Consider the following 20,654-nt stretch of genomic DNA (forward strand, 5'->3'; position numbering starts at 1 on the left):
ACATTAGATGTTTCACCTTCAATAGAAACGTGAATATTTGACAAAACACTGATTTTATTTTGCATTTTCACTTTCAGAGCTCATTTTTGGTTGAATAGACTTTGAGTTATCTCAGTCTGTCACATCAAACTTCAACTGTGGGCTGAAAGAGCCGATGACACTTCAGCCTAGCTCTTCTTTAGCCGTGGTCGGAATCATCTTTTGAATTTTAATGGTAATTTAGCGCCATCGCCACCTGCTGGCACAGCGTGGGTACGGCAGGAATCCCAAAAACACTGATGGTGTTTTTTTTCACATAATGAGGAATAAAGTCTGGGCAAAAATATTCAGGTTCGTGTAGCTGGAGCCAAAAACAGATGAAAGTTAGAACAGCAGCGTTATATGGTGTAAAATGAGCAGCTTGTTAATGTGAGGAAATGAAACAACAATCAGAGTCTCTTCCTCCAAAGCTCTGAGTGTAAACTAGAATCCTGTGATTACATTTGGATTAACTTTTCTGCTGATGCATTCATATCTAGTTGGAGCTCCTCCAGGAGGAGCTAATTTGCAGCTGCACTTAACTACAGCTTGCTAATGAATAAACTGGCTTTTCCATTCGATCCCTCCCACCTTCCCTCTTAACATTTTACAAGTTTTATTGCAGTGGCATTTAAACATGGATGAGGAGAAAGGATTGCATTGTTATGTTTTGTATCTTAATAAAAAAAGGGACAATCTGTTCTGGTTAGTGAAGTTAACTGGAGCGTTTATTCTAAAGACGTGCGGAGGTGTAGAGAGTTGAATATTTCCACCATGCTGCAGAAGAACGTTCCAATGTTTCAAACCCGGCTGGTAGGCGGCTGGAGTTCACTTGGATTTGGGTTAAATCGACGTTTTGTTTGATGAGTTTCAGATCCAGATTAGTTATGTGGGATTTTACATACAAAAGAAGATTGCAGTGGCTCCCTTTTTATCAACACTTTTGTTTACTCGGGATGCGCCAAATGCAGGATTTAGTGTCACATTTGTCTGAGTGTCTGGCGCCTTCTCTGAGCGGCTCTGATTATCAGCCATTTTGAAGCCGTTACTCATTTTTGCCAGTCGTTTACTTGTTTCTGAGGCTTTGTCATTTCTGTGCCGCGTGTTGCTTTGATCACGTTTGGTACAAGCGGCTTCAGGAAACAAAAGCAGCAGTGATGAAGGTTTCTTTAGATCTGTGCTGTTTGTAAATATTAAATTAGAAAGGAGGCGTTATTATATTAAAAAAGACGTTTCTGAAGCAGGAAAGTGGGGAAAATCTGCATGTTTTTGCATTTTCCGGGTCACGCAAAGGCCTGAATGAGCCTGGATGAAACAGAGGGCTATCAGTTAAGTGAAGTATACAGAGGCCCACCTCCGGATAAAGCGTGGCGGTTTAGAAATGATCCAATATGGCTGATGCATCAGCTCAGCCTCCCATTGTCTCCCCCTCTCTCCCTCGCTCTTCCTCTCCCCATAATGCAGCGCAGCTTTAGTTCACTCATTCTTTTAACCGTTTCTTTGGCTGCGAGTTGTCACGACGGGACAAATTAAGGAAGCGGTAATAGGGTTATGTCAAGTAGACGGAGGTGCCGGCTCTGTGTGGATGCCTCCCTCCTTCTGTCTCTGTGAAAGGTTACCGCGCTCGCCAGGGTTTAGTCTCCCCCACTGTAATGAGAAAGGCAAAAGACAAGCCTCTATCAGTCCTGCAACACCTACTGACAGATAGCATTTGGAGAGTGGAGAAAAAGAAGCATTAGGGAAAGAGCGAGAGAGCGTCACAGGAAGTAATACGGAAGCATGAGCATGACTGATCACGGCGGACATGCTTGACCAGGAAAAACAATCCTTCTCACCCAGGGAGCGGCGCCGTAACATTTACCCATATGACACCTTCACGTCTGTATATGTATGTTTGTAATTTTCTCTCTCCTGGATCTGCACCTTGCAGAGTTTGACACTTTAACATCTTCCGCTGAACTATTGATATGAGAGCTTCGACGGGGCAGCATAAAACCCAGACATCTTTTAAAATATTGAGCAGGAATCGCAACATTATGGTTCCCGATAATATTACATTCATGACTCCCACTCAGAGATATTACGCTCACATTTCTTCCACGTCCTTTGGGCAGATTTTCTGAAGCCTTTTCTCTTCCACCGCCATCGTTCCAGAGAAATGATGTCCGAGGAAAGTCTCCCCGTAGGCATGATGGCGGGGAAACCGGCCGGGATGCACGTGGACGGCACGGTCGACGTTATGTATGCTGTGGTCAGAGGGCAGGGCTGGATGTTAGGTAACGCCAACAGATGCTGCAGGCGCTTCAATCTACAACTGAGAGTTTTATATCGCCACAAAAAACCCATTTAGAGCCGGAGACGCACCAAGAGAGATACAAACACTGAGAAACACACTTGGAGTGAGGCAGAGGCAAACACCCACTCAGACGTTATATTTAGAGCTTCTATTTAAGTTCCCAAAACACAAGAGGAGCTTACCAAACTCGACAAAAACACACATGGTTAAAAAGTGCTACATAACACACTCAGCAGTCCCTGTATGAGGAGGCGTTTTGGTAGAAACGCCGTTTGAGAGGTGATTCAGAGGACAGCGTTTATTTCACCACAGAGATATCGACTGGAGGAAACAACGACCTCAACACTAATATCAGCGTTGAATCTTTATGTAACAGATTTAGAAACAGATAGTCGACATTCTGACAAAACATTTTTACTGTAATTTCAGTCATGCAATCAGTTACAAAGACAACAATCTAAATCTGTATCCATGCGTAGAAAACAGTCAGCATGTAATGAGGAGTTCACCGATTCTCTTTTTTCACTTCCTCTACTGATTCAGATATCTGAGTATCGATATCTTCAGTATCGACAGATATCGATCTGACTCAGAAACACAGTCCTGAATTTTAAACATTTATTTTTTTATACACAGACAGAAACGTAATGAATTACAAACTTAATATATACCAATAACATGATTTCTCATGTTCACCAAACAATTAGGACTGCAGCAGCAAATATAAAAGAAATAATAAAGAAACTGAACCAAATAATTGGTCATCTACCTTGGTCAAACACATAAAAAATATAATAACAATATAATAAAGCATGATGTCAGTCAAAGTAAAAAGTATTGAATTCAACAAAGTCAACATTACCAGATCTGGACTTTTTTTAAATGTCGGGACCGAGACAGATTTTAAAATTGGGTCGGTTGAGTTTTATTGTAATAAATTTACATATTTTTCTGGTCTAATAAAATTCATTCTGATGTGAGCAAGCAAGATGTGAGTTTTCACCAGAACTACAGCAAACAGACAGTAATCATAGGAGTTTTCACCACAGCGCCTCTAAAAATGCCAAGTTTAATTGTTCAAACTGCAAACTTTCCATCTTTACATAACAGTGAACAACAACCAACAGCATATCAAGAGGCGTTGCACTGAAGTATTTAAGCTTCCCAGGCTGCATTTCCAATAATTTAATGATATTTTTCATTTCCAGATTGTTGTCTTTAACCTGTGATCTGTAATCTTATTTGTGTCAAATTTAACAAAAACATAGAATTTATATGGATAAATTCAGACAGTATATAAATATTCCCAGACAAATAGAGCTGTGGATGTCATTTCACTGCAACATTATTGTTTTTATCGATCTATTTGCCTCAGAAGTTCCTTCTCCTGCTGCAACCTTGTTTGAACGGTTCGGTCCTGTGCATGAACCGCAAACTTGTGTAAACTCTGACTCAAGTTTGTCAGCGATGGTGTGTTTTTCTTCCCTTAAAGCTTGTAAAGGTGAGCTTACAAACTTCAGCGCAAATGCAAGGAATTTTCAGTTCCAGGCACAAACTGAAATCTGGGAGCTTACAGAAATGAATATTAATGCACAAGTTGGCAGAACTGCAGTCGGGGATGTATGTGAATGTAAAAGGTCACAGATCCATGTTATAAAATAAAATACATTTATTTTTTGCTCAGTTAAGAGTTGAAATGTGGATTTTAATATATATATATATATATATTCTTCTTTAGTTTGATCCTTTTTCAACAAACTAATTAGTAATTATTGTGTAAAATGTAAAAATTACTGTCAGAATATTTCACATCTAAAAGTAGTTATGAATTGTAATTATTTATCATGATTTAACTACAAATATGCTCTTTGCTAAATGTTTCTAAAGGTTTTTAAAGGGACAGTATTATGTAAAATTAACATTTTTGGGCTTCACATCATTCCCTGTGGTGTTGATTTGACTCTTTCATGCATGATTGAGATATACTTTAATCTCCATGGCAACCATTCAGCTGTGCAAAACACCTGGGTGGATTTAGCCCCGCCTTTGAGTCGCATTTCTTCCCCCGCTTAGCTCCTTCAGACTAGCCAGGAGCAATTAGCAAACACCTGGTGGAGCTGCTCATCAGCTGAGCTCATTGTAGGAGCAACGCTGGTCAACATGTTGTTAAAGGGTTAATAGAGGAGTGAGTTTCAGAAAGAAAAATGCTAAAAAAAAATGTTTTGAAAGATTTTTTTTCAAAGTGTTAAATTACAAAGTGAAATTTATTGTAATATGTGCAGCATTTTTATAACAACTGAAGTTATCATAGTTACTAGATTATGCTATAAAATGGCACTATGTGCTTGGAAAACACATATTACTGCCCCTTTAAAGGTTTCAGGGTGAAATATTGATACGTAAAACTCCGATATGTCTTAAAACTCCAGCAGAAACACATTCACCACGCTCAGTGGAGGCATGTTACACACTGCTGCTTGTAGATCCACAGACACACTCGCGTGTTCACACATTCCCTGACACCCGGCTGTGGTTTGTTACGCTCCCTTCTAATATGATATGTGTGTGCAGGAGGCCTCTGTGGCCCAGTGTGTCTGACAGTATTGATGTACCATTTCTCACCTGCCGCTGCTAAATATGAGAGCATGGTAGCTGCAGCGTGAACCCCTGACCCCTCTGGGAGACACACCGGCATTCACAGTTGTGGGAAATAGGTCTCTGGTTCCCTAAATGCCTGTTTAGAGTAATGGTCAAAGGTATGCCTGCTGGAAGGGAACATTACTGGGCATGACCAATCTGCTCCCAAATGGAATACACTTTATGTCACTGCACCAATCTATGTAATTGACTTGGCGTTGGGCTGAAGCCATTATGGTTGAGGGTACTTTTTTTTTTACAGAACGTCAATGAAAAGTGAAATGCATGAGGATGGTATATTCTGAGAATGATTGCTTTGGACAGATCTGAATCGTGGGACATTTTGTCCATAAAGAACACTTGATATGTTAAACGTGCTTGTCAGGCAGCACATCCTGTCTGCCGTCTCGGTCCCCGGGATCCAAAGGACGGCTGGTTTGCTCAGCATCCCGGGAGTATTCAATCTATCCACCGAATCGAGGGCTGATTTAGGGCCGAGACAACAGGTGAATGCAATTAACTATGTGGCAGAAGAAGGAAGCAGCAGCTCTCAGGACCCTGAGGATTGGATTGGAGAACAGTGGTCTGACTTATTGATTGGTACTAAACTTAGCAATGGCATGATTACACTGCTGCCTGGATACTGTGTGTCTGAAAGTGAAAAAATGTAGTTTATTTGGTTGGTTTCGGTTCTGGATGCACATACTTAGGCTCACTTTAACACTACATCCGGTAACTTTTATATTTAAACTTTTTTTTTGTATGTTTGTTAAAATTGTTACTATGACCCGACAGTAAAATGTGAGACAGGTGATCTACTCCTCTGGCTCCTCACCAACCAATCAGAGTGAGGAGGAGGGACTTAGCGCTGTCTATCATGCTAATATATACTGTCGTTTCAGCTCAGGATTGCTGGTGTGCAGCAGCTGTGCTAGTAGTGAAAAAACAACCCAACGTTACAGGAAAACTGGAAATTCCTTGGGACCTCGGCAAACAAAGAATAGATCAGAGAAAACAACATATTTTGAAGTTTATAGAAATAACCACCTTGTAATTTTTTATATGTTTGGAATGACGTGGTACAAGGCCATTTAGTAACAAAAATACCAAACAGTGTATTTTGTTTGAGAGCAGAAATAAATTATTTAATATCATAATCACAAATCATTAGTGTGTGGATGTGTTTATGAATGGGTGAATGACTGAAACATTGGGTTTATATGACTACTAACTCTCACCTTCAGGTGGCAGTATTGCTTACTTCTCCAAGTAGCATTAATAAAATATTTATTAAGCCGACGGAAAAATCCGGCGTGTGTCCATCAAGTCACCCACCTGACCGCTTGGTGCAGACGTGAAGTCATGTTTAACTTTATGCACAGAGGGCAGAAAACTACATCAGTCAGGATAACATTTCCATCCAACTGCGTATTCCTTGGTATTTTTTTCCAGTTGCATTTTGTTTAGAGTTTTCCAACTTATGATTGCTTCAGTTGAAGAAATGTTCCCTGATTTGAAAACTTTAGATGTAAATCCAGTCAGAGTCCAGAGACATTTGATCAGAACCGGCAGCGCTGGTCAGATCAGTTGACTTTTTTCTTCGATAGATTTTTAAGGTGTTGAATGAGGAAAATTCTGCAAATAGTTTTAAAGTATCAACACTAAATCAGTCATTTTGATTTTAAAAAATCATTTAAGAGACTGGATTAGAAATCAAGCCTCAGATGAACGTATTATTATTGTTTGACTTGGTTGAAACTCATGAAAACGACCACATCCATCTCATTTTTTCTGTCAGTCAGTGGAGTTTGAGTGTTTAAAGATGCATTTCTGAGCCTGGAAACTCCCCAGAGACGATCATTTTAAAAACCAACAGAGTTACGAATGTGTGAGGATCCTTTTAAGTGCTGCTTTTTGTCTCTCCATTTCCCTGCAAGTAAACACGAGTAGCCGGACTAACCCATTAGCCTCTCCATGTACATCCAGGAGTCACACGCTTACACACACCACGTGACACCGCCCCCACGAGCGACTCTGAATTTTTCATCATTGATCTGATGTGATTTCCATGCCTGGCCGTCTCTCTGCCCTGTCAGCTCTCTCTCCATCACAGCCTCGGTTGGCCTGCGGGGCTAACGGGGCGTGAGCCGTCGCCCCCTGTTTGTTGTTCCCCCACCATGCTCCAACAGCACTCTTCCCTGTCTTCCGCCCACCACCTCGGGCGATCACACGCACCTTGGCTCGGACGCTTTGTAGCCACAAGCATGCTGGACCTTTGGATGAGAGGCTGGTAAAACGCTCGATGTATTGACACTGACTGTCCGGCGCTATAAAGCTCCATCATCCCTCCTCCTTTTTGTCTTGTCTGAGCAGCCACAGCAGCAGCGGTTGTGTGTGTGTATGAGGGCGTGTGTGTGTGAGTGTTTTAGGGATAGCATAGAGGGTTGATATATGACTGCGTGGGAGGTACAGTCAGTACCCTTCGGCTCCTTCTCTGCCGTCTCCAGTAGAGGCTTTGGAAACGTCCTAATATCAGGCCAGAAGTCGGTGAGCGATGGCCGCAGCCAACCTGCTGATCTTAGCAGCGGCTGCATTAGTTCGCCATAAAGAAGCCGTGATTGCGAGACGCAGCGGGCGAAGACATATGAGGATGAATGACGCCATATAAAAGGCAAACTCTGTTGCAGGATTCATTAGAGAGGCTGAGCTCCAAACAGCCTCACTTCCAGCTGAAGCTCTTCCTGTTCCAAATTTCAATCCATGCATTAGAAGTTGACGGCTTCAGGGGGAGAAAAAAGATACTTCACTCTGTCGGTTATTGGCATCTGAAGATAGGTGGGAGATGAATGCGGCTCGTTTGGGGCAAAGACTAAGGAAGAGCGCTCACGTTCTCATGCATCACATGTGTGACTGTGTGCTGGTTCTCCGTTGTGTTTGTGTGGATGAAAGCTGCAGCCCCCCCTGTGGACTGCTTCCTAATTACTCAGATCTGCGCTCAAAGTGAAGAAATAATGAACGAGGGCTTTAATTATGCCTCCAGACAAAGGATCCCCGATGCCTCCACCACACCGCTGGCATGCTGAGATGGGTGAGGGCAGGTTAAACAGGAGCCCCCTCCTCTGGGCGCGCAGAGCCGGACAGCCTTGAACACAGACGTCGGAGGGCAGGGCTTTAAAAAAGGAAAAGATGAGCAACATAGGTTTGTTATCTCTAACAGATATGACACAACCTTTAATTAGCGGGGATCCCTGAAGCTCTGGGCCTGAGATATAATCAGCGGACCTTTAGCGAGTGCGTAACCCTTGGCTGTCTGGGTACCCCTTGGGCAGGCGCCCCCTCCTGCAGTGGGGCCGCCTGGCACTCCGGAGATGCCAGATAATGAGGAAGTCTGTCAGAGGGGCACTTCAAGGGTGCCCCTCCAAAGGCCTCGCCGCTTCGGAACAAAATCCACCATCAGCAGACACCGCGGCTTTGTTTCCTGCTCCGTGTCCTGCAAGGTGGAGGCTCCCCTTCATCCCCTGCAGTTTGTTCCCCAACCATCTGGTGGATTTCATTAGGAACCCATATATTTAGATATAAGTGCAAGACGGAGATGAGTGCACAACGTCCGGTCCGACTCTGACCTGCTTGTGCTGCTCGAACTCTGGTGCTCGTCCTGATGGGGGAGCTGTGTCCATGTTGAAGCACAGAGTGTAGAGGTGGGAAGGAGCTGCTGCAGTCTGAAGACACTCAGCAGCCGGAGCTGCAGCTCCAGCACATTCAGGCAGGAATATGTGGATTATTTACTGCTACATATAGGATCAAACCGGCGGCTTAAAAAATGTAAATAAATAAATAAAACACAGCAGGGGATCGTAGAGGATGTTCCTGCTTATGTAAAAGTTGGTGCGGGAGAATTTCCCAAACTATCAGAGACTAAAAGGGAACAACTTGTACAGTTAGAAACTCAGACAAGATGCAATGGAAAAAACTTCATATTTACTAAGTAATTCTGCTTCCTAGAGGAAATGTCTCAGTTCACTTGAAATAAGACAAAACTAACATACTAGTGACTTTTACACAAGAATTAGGAGTTTGCTTTAAGTCTGTAAATCCTTAATATTGATTAAAAAGTACTAGAACTAATGGCAGATTTTTTCACTTATAACATGGAAAAGAATTATTCTAAGAGGAGAAATAATCTGTTAGTGGAAATAATATTTTTTATAGGATAGAATATTTTATTTGCAAACAGTACAAAAACCATGACAGATTAAAAAAACCAGCTATGCAGGAGAAATAAAGATGACCCCAAAGTCTGATCAAGATCTGTTAAATCAAGATGAAAATGTCAAGACAAATTTATACAAAGCAATCAAAATTAACATCAAAATTAAATGTTTTCTGTCAATATGAATGAATCATTAACCTAAATCAAGTTCTATATCTTTCTGAAGTTACTTGTTAATTACTTTTCTCATTTCCACTAGAAGCCAGAACAAAAATACTTGGTAATATTTTGTGTTTTTGCAGTGTAGTTTGACTCTCAAACCGATTTTCTTTCCTTTAAATGATAAAGCTGCAGACGTGTTGAGAAATGTTCCAGTTATCAAGTGTTTCATCAACTCTAAAGTTCAGGCAGATCTGTTGAGTTGAGAGAAGTTTTATTCCAGAACTGAATCGGGTCTGTTGGATTTCTCTGAACAAGTCCAAATCTATAACAACAGAAGCTGTACTGGGTGTGGCCCGGCTTTGAAAACTCTTTGATTCTCTGGTTTAAACATAAAGGTCTTATGCACTCTTGTGTTTTCAAAGAGTTTGCCAAGCTGGTGCTTGTTCATACATAGTGGAAGAAGAAAGATCTTAAGAGGAGAGCTGGATTCTTCCAGAGCAATTTGCAGCCGAGGATCTCTGGGATCGAACCGGTTGAGCTGGACGAACGATTTCTCTTCCAGCAAAAGTAGAGAAAGTTAAAAACTGCAGAGGTTTTTGGGTTTTCTCATTAGACTATTATTAAAAAGTTGATTTGTGTTATTAATTAGTGGGTTTTGCAGAAAAAGTTGCTGTTCAGTGGAAAATTAAGTGGAAGAAAAAACAAAATCTCCCAGCAGCTTGTGTGACATTTAGAGTCTGTGATGATTTGGGGTGAATATAATTTTTATATATATATTTTACTTTATCTCTGCTGTAGAATGAAGAAAAATACCACAAGATATTGTTAATAACAGTAATAAATATATCATATAATAGTGAATTAACACTCTTTTTTTAGTTGATTTGTATTGTTTTCAGTGTGATAGTGGGAAAATGTAAAAACTTTCCTTGAAAATGTTTGAATTTTACTGTGGAAAAAGTGTAGAAACCTTTCTATTAAAGCTCCCTGAACGTCCTGAACACCTCAGCCGTTCCACGCCACATTGATGCAGTAATTCATGCTAAAGGAGCCCCAACCAAATACTGAGTGTTGATACTGACACACAGTTCAGGAGGACCATGTTCCTGTTTTGCTCAAATTCCAGCCGTAAACTAGGATCAGCAAAATTAACCAAAAGTCTGAGTGAAACAAGTTTACACAAAGTATAAGTTTGATTTTCTTGAGTTGAATTACTGAAATAAATTCCCCTTTTGATGATATTCTAATTTATTGAGCTGCACCTTCTTCCTTTGGAAGCAGAACCATTAAATATAAAGTTTTATGAGCGGAAGGGGCCGCAGAGCGTTACGGTTGGATCTGGAAGGTTTCATTTTTGTTCTAATAAAGTTGTAGAAGAAATATCTGTTAGCAGCTGAAGCAGAATTGAACCAGCAACCAAACAGGTAAAACGGTGCAGAAGCAGCTGAAGGATGTTGCATACTTGGTCAAAGGAAATAAACAGTCGTCCTTCTGATGATGATGAGTGTTCTGGTATTGATCAGCGGTCATACGATGAACAGGGAACCGGAATGTGCCGCCGATCGTTTGGACCCCATTAGTCGCCGCTTGTATTGCCTCTGATTATTGCTGACGGTGCTTCCAGGCCGTGTGATGGCTTTTTACTGCTGGAACTGCTGTGTTTGATTTCTTCCTTCATTTTTTTTTTCTTTTTTTTGAAGATGCACAGCACCGGATCTTGTCTCTCTAAAGCTGCGGCTTGTATACAGAGACGTTGGCGGATGTTTTTCAGAGGAGATTAAACCCAGATTTAAAAGCTTGTAACATGCACACCTGCTCAGATGCAATCCTGCCTCCAGGGTGTGTGTGTGTGTGTGTGTGTGCGTGTGAGGGTGAATCCATGCATGCTGCAGCCGCGGTGACAGTGATGATGATTATGCTGATTATTACCAGAAATGTGGTGACTGCACGAAGGACGCTGGCGAAAGTGATTCCGACAAAGATCACTCTTCTTCTTCTCTTGGTGATCAACCGTGAGCTGTTTGCGGTTGTTGTTGATCTTTCTTTAATTGGCAGAGCTGCAGCGTGGGGAGTTAACTGAGGATATCTCTGCTGCGTTTGAGGGCTTTGATTTCACATGACAAAAAGAAAAAGGCACCGTTGAGAACATTCCAGCAACTCCCTTTGAAGGGAGTGATCTGGCAGTGCTCATTTGAATTATTAACTGGGTGAGACAGACAGACGTGGTGGAAAAAAGGGAGCAAATGAGCGAGAGACAGAAAAACACACAGACAGGGAGATGGATTCCCATCCTCAGCAGGCAGGGCGCTCAGCCTAAACCAGATCAGATATCTGTGACGACTGATCTTCTGCATCAAACGCTCAGGCCAATTATTCCCAACCAGAATGTATACTTGCAAGATAGCTGCCGGTGAGCTGGGCTTTTATTTGAATGAATATTTTCTTATTATCGGCTTCGTTTTTGAGCAACTGCGGGCCAGTCATCCCTCTGCTGCCTGCTTATTCAATCTGCAGAGGGAGTGTCCCAGGGAAAGTCAATCCTCCGATGAGAAACTCCCCGTTATTTCCGCCGCGCCGCTGAAAGTCCAGGTAACGACTAAAAGACGACAGACTGGAGATGAAACAAGATGTTACAACAACGGCATCTCACCAAAAATTATCCTGACAGATGTTCGCTTCAGCAGCCAGAACACACATGCATGTTTAAGTCAGGCTGTTCTGTCGTATGAAGATAGCTTCCCTGTTTTAATCCTGCCTACACAACTCAGATTGTTGTGCTGCTGAAACCCTGAAAAGGCCTGGAATCCTTGTTTCTTGGCTCGTCTGCAGTAAAGCCCTCCTGCTGTTCTGGGATCTCAAGATGGAGCCTTGCATGTCGTCCACAGGGACAGATTTGTGATTTTGGCCTTGATGAATTAAACATGTCTCGACTGTATTAACAAGAATTACAGGCTCAGTGGTGGCGACACCTTGCTGTACCCCGCTGGTGACCCGTGTTCCTCCAGACTCTGCTGAGACGTCGCGGTTATGAAACCGGCTTGGATCGCTTTCAAGAGAGCCTCGTCTACAAACAGATGACGTAGCGAAGCCGTCTTCTGCGTTCCCTTTGTCTGCCGCTTTTAACGGCGTATCAAACAGAATTAATCAGAGAAAGGAAGCTCCAAGTCGCTTGTGGGCTCCCTCGGCGCTTGCAGCTCAGTGGCTGCAGAGTGATGTCACGACTAGGCCTAATAACCCGCCGTTGTTGTTTTAATGCATCTTTTCCTGCCATGCATGCATGTCCTTGAGTGCATGGGGTGAGGAGTGGCCACTGAGTGTGGACGTGGCAATTAAAAGTGTCCCACAAGCTGCTAATGCCCCGGATCAGCTGTTCTAATGTTTGATGTATGAATCCACGGGGGACTTCATCAGCACCCCGACTCCCCCCGTCTTCATGTTACCACCACCTCCTTCATACTCCCACCCTAACCTACCCAACCCCTAGTCGTCTCTCCAACCCCTCCTCCTCCTCCTCGGCGTGCACAGAACCTCCCCTTCTGTGTCTGAATGCTTATGTTGGCTTTTATCGCACACAAAGTAAACAGAGTCGCGGCAGCAGGGATAGTGAGAGAGAGCAGCAGCGATAAAGGTGGAACATGCACATTGTCTGCGCGCCGCTCGCCTCCATGCCGCATCTTCAGTAGAGACACAAAAGCCAGAGAGAAAGGAGAAATTTAAAAGGCGAGAGGAAGGCAGAGGGAAGGAAGTGATCCGAGGAGAGAGAGCAAGAGAGAGAGTGGGAGAGCCAGAGAAAGAAAGAGCGAAGAGCGAAAGGATCTCCCTGCTAAATGCGCAAAGCGTCCCGTCACCCCACGCTGAGCTCCATGGCCAACTCGGGCTGCCTGCTGCTCTCCGGCTCCGGGATGCTGCCTCACTCGCTCCAGTGTCCCCCCGCGTTCCTCTACCTGCCCGAGGTAAGACTGAATGACGCTCGCCTCGCCGCCGTCTTCCTCCCTCCTCCTCCTCCTCTTCCCCTCCATCCGTTCGCTTTCATTCCTCCGTGCGCTCCTCGGCAGCACGTGATAGCATCGCTCTCGCTTTGTGTTGTGTTACTCCCCCCTCCCCCGCCGCCCCTCCTCCCTCCCATCTAACCCTTGACCCTCACCCCGGCTTTGTGGATGGAAGAAGAGGGAACGGATGGAGAGCGTTTAGCTCTCGTCTTCCTCTCCTGGCTGCTCTGGTTTTTGGAGTGAAATTAAAGCGGTCAATTACTGTGACGTGGAGTCATGCAGTGTTTGTGTACATCCCTCGTTTCATGACTCATTGTGCTGGGAAACGCTGCTGCGAAACATTTCTTCCTCATCCTGACTTTTATCCACAAATGGCTGCCAACTTTTTATAAAGTATGCTTCTATTAATTTTGCGTTTTCATCTGAAACTTGCGGCCTGCAGGATGGCGATCACATGAATAATTACGTCTCTCTCTGCAAATGAACATTGATTTTTCCTTTTTTGTTCTCCTTTTTTTGGAAATTGATTCTGCCACTGATCCCCCTCGTTTTGTGAAACCCGAAGGCTGCAATTTTAAAAAAAAAATCAACAAGGTGACTCCTCGGGGCCCGAGAGCCTGTCTGTCTGCTGAATTATTCACATGTTTTAATTCGGCAAGTTGGGGGATGATGGGTGGGCGGCTGGATGGGGGTCGGGTGTCCAATTCCGGTTTTACTGCCGGCCGCATGTGCCGCAGTAAACAGAGTGTTGCCGCGGTGATTGAGGGAGGGAAATAACGATGGAGCTGCTCCCGATTGAACTCCTGCTTCCCTCATTTCCGACCATCCCCCCCCCCCTCAGCATCATGGTAATGGCCTCGCCGCCCTCCCTCCCATCTGTCCAGAGCCGCGTGCCCCACCGCCCAGGCGGAGAAGTGGGGGGCACCAGGTGCCACCGACTGTACGGCAGCCAAAACCATCTCAACAGTTTTGTAGTCCCTTAATGAAACGACGCCTCTGAAGTCGTTAGTTGTCGTTTCTCTCTGACTGAATCTGTCTGGAAATATTTCAGGATTGTCCCCAGACTGCAGCTGTAGTTTCTTTTCTATGTTAGATATTTGTGTCAGAAGCTCACTGAGCCTCTTCCTACCTGTAAAAACAGCAATACAGTGAGTGAGTTTAGGAGGGTTTACCTTCCACTACATCCCAAATCCTTAGGAAGCCTCCAGTGTGTGTGTGTGTGTGTGTGTGTGTGTGTGTGTGTGCGTGCGTGTGTGTGGGTGTGCGTGTGTGTGTGTGTGTGTGTGTGTGTGTGTGTGTGTGTGTGTGTGTGTGCGTGCGTGTGTGTGGGTGTGCGTGTGTGTGTGTGTGTGTGTGTTTATGTCCAGTCCTTTAAAAGACCAAGACAGCTGAAATTGAAACTTCCTGCGTGCTATTTTCATGAAACATCCCTTTCTGTTTCAGACCCTTTCATGTCTCAGCAGCTTTTGTTCTTTCGCCTCTCCTGGATCTTTTTTCTCCTTTCCGGTAAATCCTCGCCCTGCAGCGCTGAGAGGGGAAACAACCCTCTGAATCACACTGTGGCCGGCGTCCCGCCTCCTCCTCCTCCTCCATTCCTCTTCCTCCCGCATCACCCATCATGCTGCCTGTGCCCCCCACCCCCGCCCCTCGCCACGGTGCAGAACTGCAGCATCGGCTCATGTAAGATGACAGCCAGTGAACAGAAGGGGAATAGATTGAGGTGATAGCCTCTGCCTCGCAGTTTGTTTGCATTTCAAATAAGACACTGTATTAAGTTGGGCTCCGAACAGCTTTGCTTATTATGTGCGAACATGGCGCCGCGTGAAATCACACCAACGCAGGAGTTTATTGCATAAAAGATTAGCAAAGCATACCTCAGTTGTGTTTGGGTGTGTTTTCCTGGCCACTTTGCTTTAAATCACGTGTCAAGCTGAAGGCCCCCGGGGGCCAAATCCGGCACGCCACGGCTTTTTATGTGCCCAAATTACACCAATCAGTCCCTCCAGCTTTACATGACTGCATGATCTCAAGAAAATATGCAAAAACAGCTCTGGAAAGTACTCTAGTAAGAGTGAAAAAGTATTACTCAACTACTGAGAACATCACTCATTTAGTTTTTAAAAATTACATCATCAGATGGACCAACCTATAAAGTTATGTGGAAATTTTGGTATTTTAAAGAGTGAAATAAAAATAATTCAGAATTACAGGATAAAATCAAACATTTTTCCAAATTTCTTTCAAAATAAAATTGCAGCTGTGTGTCTGGTGATTTCTGACTAAAACAAACTGGTTCTGCATTTAGTGAAGTGGGTTTCAGGAGAACCTCACACCTAAAAGTATTTTTCTTCAAAATGTTACTCAAGTAACTGTAACTCATTGTAACTAGTTTCTACCAAACTCTGCATAATTGTGATTTTATTGCAAAATTTCTAAAACTTAGTGTTGAAGTAATTCTAACTCCCATCTGCAGGTGGCAGTATCTTCCTTTTACTACGTAGTTCATGATCGAAACAGCAAGTATTATTATTATTATTATTATTATTATTATTATTATTATTATTATTATTATTATTATTATTATTATTATAGTCACAGTTCTGAGTAACAAAACGTCACATTTACCATCATACATAAGAGCAAACATTTCTAAATTAGCATCACAAAATTTGTGATTTTGATCCCAAAGAATCACAAAAACAATCATGAAATCCTGGAGCGATTGATTATTGGTAAATGTGTTCAATAACATTTAATTTTAAGGATGCAGAGATGAATATTTCTGAATATTTTAACAGTTTGCCAGGTTTTATCTGTACATGGTGACTCGACCATGAGAAGACTGCAGCTGAGTTGGACTCCCTGCTGTGATGTTTGCTTTGAGCCGTCGGCTTCGGCCTCGTCCCTCCGCAGGATGATGTCACCCCTCCTCACCCCGGTTTGGATGGTGGAAGCTCCTTCCATGAGTTATGGAGCTGGATATTGAGGGAGTTATGAATTACAGCGTGCTGAGGCTTTTATGGGACGCGCTGCTCGCTGGCCGCTGTAGGCCTGTATTAGAGTATAAATTTATTTATGCCGCGCGGCGGAGCTGACGGGCTAACTCAGGTTTGCTCCTGCTAGTTAGTAGCTGTCTTCTGAGTCATAAAAACATGGCATCTCATGGATTTTCTATTTACCAGGCGCTGGGTGGGCATATGGCACGGCTCGTAAACGTAACTCTATTATCTAAGACGATGCTGATGGGTGGGAAGCATGGCGTTACTTAAGTCTTGTTATTGTCTCCATGCCACATCTCTCTCTCTTCGTCTTTCCCTCAGACTTATCTCCACATCTTACGTTTTCTAAAATTGCCTTCCTTTGATCCGTAATTGGATTTTCTATCGTGGCATTCCACTCTGCTGATGTCTATTGTTATTCTTGCATCCATTGATTTCTTTTTTGTGGCTTTTTTCCGTCTGGCTGTTTCGGATTGCCCCCCCCTCCGGTCGCGTGCGTCTTCGGTGTCGCTCTGAGTGGTTAGGTCACTGAGACGGGGCGATCCCTTCATGTCGGTGGATCCTGGGAGGAATTGCCCCGACTCTCTGGTTTCACTAGCATCCACCTCTCTTTTCTGCACACACTCCTCTCCTTCCTGCTTCTGCACCGGTACACACACACACACACACACACACACACACACACACACACACACACAGATCCAGGGGCATTCTGGGAATACTCGGTACCAGTCCTCATCCTAATTCCTGGAGCTCCAGCGTTTACAGGGCAGGCTGGGGGCCTCCTGGGGCCCCACGGGGGCCCGGGTGCTCTGGGCCCCCGTGGCCTCCATGTCTTAGATCCGTTCCCTCTCTGCCTGATTCCAGTGATTTCTTGAACTCCTTTGCCTCCTATTGCTGCAGAAACCTGGTAATTACTCCTTCATTTACACTGAAAAACACAAAATCTGACCAAGTATTTTTGATGCAGTTTCTGGTTCAGATGTCTTAATGTAACTGAAATAGATAACTTTATTTTATCTTCCATCCATTTTATAACTACATTAATCCCTCATCATCACCATCACCAATATACTCCAACTGAAACTTAATTCACACCAGGCCTGGAAACCTAACTGGTCGAGGAAAATCTTCTCACTTTTTAAAAAAGACTTTTCTTTGTTGGATAAGATCATTTTTTGGTTCTTTAAATGTGGTTTGGATAAATACACACTGGAAAACCACACAGTCTCACCACGGACTTTTGTCTGGTTTCTAGTACAAAAACCAAAGTACACTTGAAATCAGACAAAACTAACTGATAAGTAACGTTGCAGCAAGAAATAGAAGCTTGTTTTAAGTCAGTTACTCCTAAATAAATATTGTTTCCACTGGCAGATTATTTCACTCATAAGACATTTTCCTCTAAGTCCAATAATCTGCCAGTGGAAATAAGAAATTATTGACGTAAAACAATTTCAGTTTAATCATATAAATCAGACTTTTCCATGTTTCCTAAAGAAGCTGATTTAAATAGTTTTATGAGAATTGTAATTGGCTATGAATGTTGTCCCATATATTTACCTGAAAGGAGTAGTAAATAGTTTTTTATGAGGATTTTGTCCTTATCACATATAGAACTATATTTACTAGAGCAGTATGTGGAGTTTCTCTAACTGTGTTCGACCCAAAAGGTTCTGGGCCGAACACGGAGCCCTGTGGGTCCCTGGAGCTCCATCAGTACTTCTGCTGCTTTGGTTGATCTGAAACTGTTGACTTAAATTCTATAATCTTTCAGATTTTGTCAGCTGAAAAAATGTATCATTACCCAAATTTATTCAAATGAAATGATGTCGTGTTGTTTCATTTCCACCAACGTTTCCTTCCTCTCAGTCTGGAAATATTTAATCATTTCAAACAAACAGACTTAAAGTATCTGTGATTAATCCGAAACAGATACACAACAGTTTACCGTTAACATTTTAAAAGTATAAACAAAGAAAATATAATTAATATTTAAAATAAAACATTTCCAGAGTTTCTTTTGTCTTTTTGACAGATTTTTAAAAATAAACACAGAAATGACTGAAGAGGCTTCAACAGATGAAATGGATGAAAGATGGATGATTAAAAGATGGATGGATGACAATGAAAGGTGCATGATGAACAGAAAATTAATAGATGGATGGATGATAAATACAAAAAATGGAGGGATGGACGGATTAATCAAATTAATGGAAGGATGGATGTAAAATAAAAACAATTAGCAAATGGATGAACAGAAAGTCTGAGATTACAAACTATTTTCTCCATAATTTATTTATTTTTTCCAGATCCAGAGCTCACCCGTTTCTCCGGTGTGTTCAGAAACATTTATTTCACTGAAAGTTTTACAATTACTAACAATAAAAGTAAAGAAAAACATACCAAAGAGTGAAGCCCAGATCTCCTGATTATTTCCTTTCTGTTGTGTTGTTATAGATAAACACTGTGTTTGAAATATTTCCATTATATCACGCCGGCTTTGTTGTTTATTTGCAGTCTGTTTAGTTGAGAGCAATTCACTCAGATTCAATCAGACACAAATCAAAACAAAACTTTAAACCCAATTTCATGGGCTCCAGAACGTTCCTCTCAACATGTTGTGTGTTTTGGTGTGAAATCATTCGGAGTCTTTCTCCCGCCCGCTGTTCAGCTGTTTTGTCCCTTAAACAGCTGATTCATAGCAGCATAACAAAGGCGGAGGGGCCTGATTGAAATGTTTTCTCACTTTTCTCTGCCCCGGAGGAGAATTGTAAATCACAGCTCAGTCGTTTATTTTGAAATTTCATTTGGTGTGTGAGCGAGTGGCGCCTTGTTCTTCACAGAGACTTCACAGACAGGCTGCTAGCGCGTGTGTGTGTGTGTGTGGGCGTGTGTGTGTGTGTGTGTGTAGGTGTGTGTGTGTGTGTGTGTGTGTGTGTGTGCGTGTGTGTGTGTGTGTGTGTTTTTTCTTAAGGCTACCCACCGTCTTACTCCACTAGACCTTTGTAAATGGAACAAAATTAAATTTGTTCCCTGTATAGAAGTATGGCACAAACGGTGCAGTAGGTTTAGTCGCTAACAAAGGTTTTTCCACCGGGGGGGTAAGGTGGTGGTGGTGGGGGGGGGTCTGGCTGTGCTTTTAATGTGCAGCTACATATTCGAGCTGACGTGTCTATATTTATGTTGCTACCTGTGAGGAATCCTCATCATCCGGAGGTGGTGTTTGTGCATGCAGCCCGCTGTGCGGCGCATCAATAGATGTGTGTTTACATTTTGCCAATAATGCTAAATATCCCCCGGTCATTAATGGTGAGCGTTAGCTTGGAGAGCTCCTGTCTATTTTCTGGACCTGTGGTGTCAGGGAATTAGCATTCGCCGAGCTGCTGATGCTAATATACTCCACTTCTGGAAAACAAAGCTGCAGTTGCAGATGGCCTCACCTTGCAATAATTACAAACCTGCTTTTCTTTTTTTTTTTTTTTTAGGTGGCAAATATCTAATGAAGCTTTTAATTAACATCAGTGCTGAACATTAACTGTTGCACACCTCACAGGGCGGAGGAAATATGAAGCCACAGGAGATGTTTGTGTGCTAATTTGTTGGAAAGAAATGATCCAAGCTTTAAATTCAGGTCTTATCTTCCACCTTCGCTCACAACCAGAGCCGGAAAAAGATGATCTGGGGCCCTGAGCAGGGGAGGATTTGGTGGCCAATTAAATTCACTTTAGTTAGACTTTTAAAAACAATAATTTACATTTTTGCAAAATCACAGATTCATATCAGGTTTTTGGTCAGCAGGTTTTAAATAACTCCTGAAATCTTTGTTTTCCAAACGTTGTTAAATATGAACTTTTTCATTTCAAAACATCTATAAGCAAATAACTAACAAGATTGTTTGTACTTATTTATTATTATGTAAACAGCATTTTAGTTTTCAGTGAATGCTGTGTGCTCATCTTTCTGTGGTTTCTGTGTTCTTGTTGCTCTTGTTGCTCTCGGAGTCAAACATGAACTATCATGGCTTCAGTTAAAAAGGTCAATTATTATATTCCACTCCACCTGTTTTGTGTCCTGACCCTGTAGGGAAACCGGACCCGTCATGCTGTTTGTCTGGACAGTAAAACGAAACAAACGTAACAAACAATAAGACGCTGCAGAAATCCTGAGTGAATAAATGAAACTGGCAGAGAACAAAAAGTTGCTCTATTTTTATTTGGCCAAATTAATAAGCAGAAAATTATTTTTATGTTTATTCAGCTGAACTTATGAGTAAACAAACAGTGGCAGAAATTATGAAACTAGTGTCATTAAAATGATTGTTATTGTAGCTACTAAACTAT

At 42.6% G+C, this 20,654-nt stretch overlaps 1 protein-coding gene across 11 annotated transcripts in view; it reads left to right on the forward strand.

Annotated features, from left to right (window-relative positions):
• Positions 1-20,654, forward strand: part of rbfox3a (RNA binding fox-1 homolog 3a) — a 536,592-nt gene that overhangs the window by 418,820 nt on the left and 97,118 nt on the right. Inside the window, exon 1 of one of the 11 annotated variants that reach the window (XM_044101251.1) lies at positions 12,890-13,276. The exons of 9 other annotated variants lie outside the window; for them this stretch is intronic. In XM_044101251.1, the coding sequence (XP_043957186.1) occupies positions 13,151-13,276 (126 nt within the window). In that variant the 5' untranslated portion in view covers positions 12,890-13,150. Of the gene's footprint in view, positions 1-12,889; positions 13,277-20,654 lie in introns of those variants that run through there. One more of the 11 variants, XM_044101253.1, reaches the window with a different exon arrangement.

Source organism: Gambusia affinis, linkage group LG19 (genome assembly GCF_019740435.1).
Source record: "Gambusia affinis linkage group LG19, SWU_Gaff_1.0, whole genome shotgun sequence".
Classification (NCBI taxonomy): Eukaryota; Metazoa; Chordata; class Actinopteri; order Cyprinodontiformes; family Poeciliidae; genus Gambusia; species Gambusia affinis.